This window comes from Hesperophylax consimilis, chromosome 15 (genome assembly GCF_061612785.1).
Source record: "Hesperophylax consimilis isolate HC1 chromosome 15, BYU_Hcon_1.0, whole genome shotgun sequence".
NCBI classification, from domain to species: Eukaryota; Metazoa; Arthropoda; class Insecta; order Trichoptera; family Limnephilidae; genus Hesperophylax; species Hesperophylax consimilis.
In genome coordinates this window covers 25183074-25189923 of record NC_142850.1, presented here as the reverse complement: position 1 = coordinate 25189923, position 6850 = coordinate 25183074, and the positions used below count along the sequence as shown (strand labels likewise).

At 37.4% G+C, this 6850-nt stretch overlaps 1 protein-coding gene across 1 annotated transcript; it reads right to left on the bottom strand.

Annotated features, from left to right (window-relative positions):
• Nucleotides 1-4736: 4736 nt before the first annotated feature.
• Nucleotides 4737-6455, bottom strand: LOC149417547 (uncharacterized). Its single transcript, XM_089640079.1, has one exon. It carries the CDS (start codon nt 6325-6327, stop codon nt 5431-5433), a length of 897 nt encoding a protein of 298 aa, XP_089496205.1. The 5' UTR covers nt 6328-6455; the 3' UTR covers nt 4737-5430.
• Nucleotides 6456-6850: the final 395 nt, after the last annotated feature.

The following is a 6850-nucleotide window of genomic DNA, read 5'->3' as shown; positions in this document are numbered from 1 at the left end:
GGTATATTTAATTTAAGGGTACGACAGCTTAAAAAGGTAAGTTTTTAGTTTAGACCTGAATTCTGTTGGACTTGTTCTGCCTTTACTTTGACTTGTACACTTAAAAAAAAATCATATAATTTTTATCTAACTAAAATTAAGGATAGTGAAAAAAAAGTAGAAACTCGCATATTACAGTTAAGGTTTTTTTCATGTAAAAATAATTAATGTTTTTCAAATTATGTTCGGAAGCTTTGGTACCATAGAGGTGTACATTTTAATTTTTCTGTTAACTGTAAACTTGGTGTAAATGTAAAACTTGGTGTTTTCTCTTTCCAACACCGTTTAGATCAGAGGTTCCCAAAGTGGTCTATATGGACCCCCAGGGGTCGATATCGGCTTGCTGGGGGTCTATGTCAGTGAGAAAAAAATTTGGTGGGTCCACGAGATTCAAATGGGGGTACATACGAGCAGACCCCCATTTATCTCAACTCAATATTTAGGAGTCACAAATAACACAGTTGACGTAATAATAGGCTGAGAAATTACTTATTTGATATTTGTATGTTTATTGTCAGAATTAATATATTGAACCAAAACATTGCACATTGGAAGCCGCGAATTTTCCTAGTTCCCCATGTTTTTGAAAAACGTCCAGGGTAATAATGACGATCAACATTTAGATGTACTTCACACAGACTTCAAAACTAAGTTTGAGGACATTTTGACTGTGGAAATGGAATGTTGAAGAATCGGATATCATATGACAAGAAGAACTGATCGGAATAAGCGCTAACAAAGAACTTAAGGGGCAGTTCTGTAGGGCAAGCTACAGAAAGAAATTCCCGTTGCTTATCCTATTCCATTTTCATTTGGTGTAATACCTCACAAGGGCGCCCCTGTCTGCACAATGCAAAAACAGAGGAACTGTATCGCCACCCGGTTGAAGGGCAGGCAAGGGAAGGGAATCTTTTTACGAAAAAAATAAATGATTATCACATGGGATGTTAACCCATTGGCATCCGAATTGTTTGGCTAAAAAATTGTCCTTCACATCCGAATTAATTTTGTACCAAAATTTTTAAGTGCAGTGGTGTACTAAATCTTGCATAACTTTTAAACTAAACATGCAAACGAAACAATCTTTTTTAATTTACTTGGACATTGAAACAAGGTATGTAAAAAACATATGCATTGTAAAAAAAATACATTAATATGATTAAACGAGGATATGAAAATTATTTTTTTTCAAAAACCATTTTATTTTTAAAATTGGATTTAGAAAAGTTGTACATTAATCATACTTATTTCCATAATATATATTTTTTGCCATTGAGGCTCTTGTTAGCAGCCCACCATGCGATTTACGAACAAGCTTGTCAATTCCCGAACCACACGCCATTTTGAAAAAATTCAATGAAGCTGAAATATAACAAAATTTCAATCGTAAATATCAGGAAAAAATTGTACCAACGGAGTCCTGCCAATTACTACGAAATAAATGCTTAATTATCTACAGAGCGATTGGCATTTAAAATTTTAAACACAGATGTCAATAATGTATCCCTTTTTCGTTTTTAAGCCGACAGACATCAGACCCGCCGGGACGGCGTCGTTAGATTTTAAGACACATCGCCGTACACACGCCAGGAATGCGTCGTTTGAGGCCAATGGGTTAATAGTTTTATGAAAATTCAATATTCGGCAGGCAGGGGGCCTACGGAAAAAAAAAAATTTCGCAAGTGGTCTACGGGGCAAAAAATTTTGGGAACCTCTGGTTTAGATAATACAGGGTTTTCCAATAAGAGGTGTTATTTTGATATTCAATCGTAAAAGATCAATGGTTTCGTTGCTTGTGTGGCACGTAGCGCCGTCTTGTTGAAAGTAAACGTTGTCCAGATCAATACCATCCAATTCCAGCCATAAAAAATTATTAATCATCTCTCGATAGCGCAATCCATTCACCGTAACTGTTGCTCCAGCCTCATTTTCGAAAAAGTAAGGTCCAATGACTCCGCCGGACCATAAACCGCACCAAACAGTCACACGTTGAAGATAGAGAGGCTTTTCAACAATAACTCTTGGGTTTCCCGAGCCCCAGATGCGACAATTTTGCTTGTTGACGAAGCCACCTAGGTGGAAATGGGCCTCATCACTCAAGATGATTTGCATTTGATTCACTCAAGTGAATTTTAATAATTTCAATGCATTGTTGAAGCGTGTATCGTTCCATTTTTATTAATGGCGTAGTTTCTACTTGTCAAATGTCAGCTTCAAAAGTAACATCTACCGAAATAGCGGGCTATTCAAAATAACACCTCTTATTGGAAAACCCTGTATTTCTCACACAACAATTTCGGTGAAATGAACCATTCCATAAGTGAAAATATTAGTTTGAGGGTCAAGGCAAAGGACGATATTTTAGTAAAGTGAATGTGTGGTAGTCATGTGCCAGTGGAAGGTTGTAAGCAGGCGTGGCTCATCCCAATGTTCACTCAAGCACTGACGGCCAACAAAATTAAACAACATTTTACACCTTAACGTAATCCTACGTGATATTTTTATTTATTAAATTAGACACAATCTTTTTAAAATGTTCAAAATAAAATTAATTATCTAACTGACTTGAATAGAACTTTCACAGAACTTGAATTTTAACATTGAAATTTGATGAATTGTACAAATTCTGTGAAACAACCCGTCCTTACTATTTTTAAACTTTGCTGTGATCAGCCATTCTAATGAAAACCTGATTTTTTATGTGAATACCGCACAAGAGTCCCAACTGCTCCCAACCATATGGAGCCACTGAGACTATGGCTTCCACAATTGGGCTATGTTGTGAGGCTGAAGGTAGTGGGGAGGGGAAGAAGATGGGTATGGTTGGGAAGTACCTGGCTATTACACGGCAGAAGCAATTTCAAGCAATGTTTCAATACTGAATGGTGGTCTTACAGTAGGGCGATACTGAGAGTATCTTCCACTTCATTATAAATTAGTTAATCAAAAAAAAATTACTTGCGCATGCTGGGACAAGAACCCATGACCTCCGGATTGCCAGGCGAGAGCCTTACCCCTCGACCACGGAGGCCTGCTGAATCGACGATTTCTCCATGTTAGGTTTTTATGTTTAGAAAAACATGGTACAGAGTTGTAGCAGTAACGACAGGTCTTCTTCTGGCAGCGGATAAATAGTCGCTGATGATAATAATTAAATAAGCAATGAATGGTAAGAATCTAAGCAATCTAACTCATAAGGTGGCCTTGCTTTTTGCACTGTGCCTACCCACGCAATGTTGGTACGAAACTTTGTTGTAAACGGCATTTGATTCTGCAAGACAGTAAGGGTCTTGACAGTACCTTTTTTCCAACGGACCGGTGCCCATAGCTCAATGTTTATACATTATGTACAAATGCTTGCTCATGCACCTCACATACAAATGTGTTAGCGACGCCAGACGAAATAATTATGGAGCAATTAATCACTTTAGTGGTAAATTGACCAGTACTATGGGATAAAACCTTGAGAGCTATAAAAATAACCAGCTTAATTAACAGCATGGAAGGAAATCTGTTCGATTTTACTAAAAATCTTTTTTTTTTTTGAAAATTTTTGAGACATCTGATAAAGAAAGAAATTAATTTTCTTTCAAGCAAACATTAGGAACATAACTCACTTCTTGTTCAAACTGATGAGATCGTCGACATTGGGAGTGTCTATGTTATATAAACTAATCGTGAACGAGGACACCCATTTCGCACTGGTCCGTTATCCAGTAAAAAAAAAGCCCTTAGAACGTAACAATAAATAATCATCATCCAAGGATGCGTATAAACAGGACAAAATTTCCGCGAGCTGAGAGTAAATTTTGTCCTGTTTGTGCGTAGCATTATGTTGGAAAATAAATAAAAAAATTATTTCAAGTTCACTTTAAATTTATTGTAAAATCTTAATTATTTGCAGAATTATGTAGTGCATTCAATCAGGTTAAAAACTCGTGGAATCAAATTAACAACTTGGTGCAGGATTAATTTTCCTTTGAATACTAAAAAGTGTTGCAACTGAAAAAGTTTGTTATACACATAAGTCCTTAGAATAAAGAAGAACACAAGATATGCCCTGTAGACCAAATATTTGTCCGATCGGGCCTTAAATTTCCAACAAGAAACTGTTTACGAAATTCAAATGCGAAAGAGATCTACAATGTCAGGTGAGTTTAAGTAAGACGGAGCTCTGGGCTAGATGGAACAGTTGTTTCCATTAAAATTTGTATGGAAGGCACTTCTAGTTTTTTTTCTTTATTCTATGCGAGTCCTACAAACAGTGGTTATTAACTTGATGCCTACCATCAAAGATCTGGCAATGCCAGGTAATCTGTAATGCTTGAATCAGGCGAAATCATGACAGCAATTATTCCTATGCAATAGCGAAAGTTTTTTACAAGAGTTTAATAATAATAGTAATTAAAATTTCTCAATGTTCTATTGTGCCTTTTATGCTCCTCGACAATGTCTGGAGTTACGTTTCCGAGTGATTGTTAGAACAGTTGATCTCGTATTTGCAGTTTCATCCTGACTATGTGATGACTCTAATAAGTATATTCTAATTTGAACAAAAAGCTGTTTCAAAACTTGAGTTAACCTCACTTTAACTAACATTTTAATTCAGAAAATCGTATGCAAATTGTTATCCCCGTCGCAAGCCGTCGATCTGAGAAAAAAACAGCAAAACTTATTTCTTTTCTTATTTTGTTAAGAGTATGTGTGGGTACATAGGAAAAAACCCTGAAATAAGTTGCACTTATAAACAAAGTCTTCCTTTTTCCTAATTACTTTTGCAATTATTTTTTTTTTAAACTCGTTGATACTCCAACCATCATATTTATCATCCATTTTTTTTTTTAAATGCCTTAAAACAATATTTTTCACACCGTATCAAGTAACTGTCATATCATGCAATTGATATCCAACCACACCAGCACCATCTACTTCGAGCTTTCCAGATTAACTGCCATTGTTGTGTTTGATTGAAAATATATTCTTATATTCAGAAATATTTAAGTTCACGAACAACACTTGTCCGATGTCTAAACTAGATTAGGATGGTTATTGTTAGCAAAGGGTATGTCGGTTGTCTGCTTGCCGACAACCGAGTACCCTGCAAACTATGTTGAAAGAGTTTACTATCAGAAATTGTCAAGTTGGTAAGAATATTATTTGTTATATTTACAAGGTTTTGTTTCCTTCATGTCAACTCTAGAATGTTTTTATTACCCCATCCATAACGAATGTGAAAGTAATAATTTACCACAAAATAAATTATAATTAGATTTTGATCCTTCACTTGAAATGTAAATACAAATGTAGTATTACAAAATATTATAATATTCAAACACTAATAATTAAAACCAAATCTTATATTAAAATACACAACACAAATATTTTAGAGCATTACGTTTTCACTAAACCAAATTTTGCTTTCCGTTTTTCTATTTTCTCCTGGTTCTCTACGTCAACCATTACTTTGGAGACGGAGATACCAAATCTTTCAGCACGTTTCTTCAGGACATCTAAAGATGCTGCAGCAGCTGGTTCGATCTTACGACTAGCAGGGCTAGCTGGAGTGGCTGGTGTGGTGCTGGTTACTGCTGTCAGGCCAAACCTGGCCTTCCTCGCGTCCTTGGAAGCTGCCTCAGTGGGGGGGAGGCCGAATCTCTTCGCTCTCAACTCCAACCTGCTCTGAGCATCTACTGGAGCCTTCAGTGCAATAGGAGTTTTAGGAGCATCTTCTGACTTATCACTGCTCTCCACTTTGTCCACTGTTATGATCGCTCTGTTGAGAACTACTTTCTTGGCGGAGCTTGCATTAATATCTATAGTGGTTATTTGCCGTTTTGGCGGGCTCTCCGAGTCGGGAGATAGGAGTTTATCTTCGTTGATGGACTCCGTGCTGGTGATAACCGGAGGAAGTCTTCTTTTCAGAGTTCTGGTGGGTAGAACCTGACTCTGTGTAGTGACGGAGTCAGATTGGCCTTCCGATGCGGTTTCGGGTTTGTTGGTAGATGCCGACACTTCTGATTCGTTCGAGATGACATCTTCGGCTTTCAACTCTTCAGCGAACTTCAGATCAACATCGTCATCCAAAACTCCATCGGAATCTAGATCGTCCGAGTCCAAGGTGTCCTCTGCCAAACTGTCCTTGCTGACGGCAGCCTGCAGACGAGTTGTCAGCTCACTCTTGTCTCCAACGGTGCTGAGTCCACGCGACTTTAACTCCTTTTTCAGCTCTACAACCTTTAACTTAGCGATGTCTGAAGACTTTCCAAAAACGGTGGAGTCTGCCATCATTACAAATTATATGCTCGTTTTCTTTGTACCGATGTTATTTGTATCACGAAATATTATGCATCTGAGCAGATTGCTAAAATATAAACGCCGTTTAGTCGCCGAATGACGGATTGGTGATGGTATGCCGAAAAAATAAATCTCCCCAGCTTGTTCGCCAAGACTCCCCAGACAGTGTTCCCGAACTCAAAAATTCAAAATCGGGAGAATTTACGCCTAAAAATCGGGAGAAATCGTGAGAAATCGGGAGATTTTCTTAGAAATCGGGAGATCACTAGAATTATTTTAACAAAATTTCTCCTTTGTCAATAATACGAATCCCTTTTATTATTCCGAAGCATAACCTTAACAACTAACGAAAAAACCCATAAGCAGCGCCGTCAATATGATTATTGTAGATGTTGCCCGTGGAATAACGCAATTTGCCCTAACGTTTAACGGGGACTCATTTTACGTCTGGCAACTCGGCGAAAATTTTTGTGAAACATCGACCTTGGACTGTCACCTGTCACTTTGCGAGACGTCA

What these genes read in the sequence shown, in the direction of transcription:
- LOC149417547 (XM_089640079.1), bottom strand. Translation starts at nt 6,327, where the DNA reads ATGATGGCAGACTCCACCGTTTTTGGAAAGTCTTCAGACATCGCTAAG.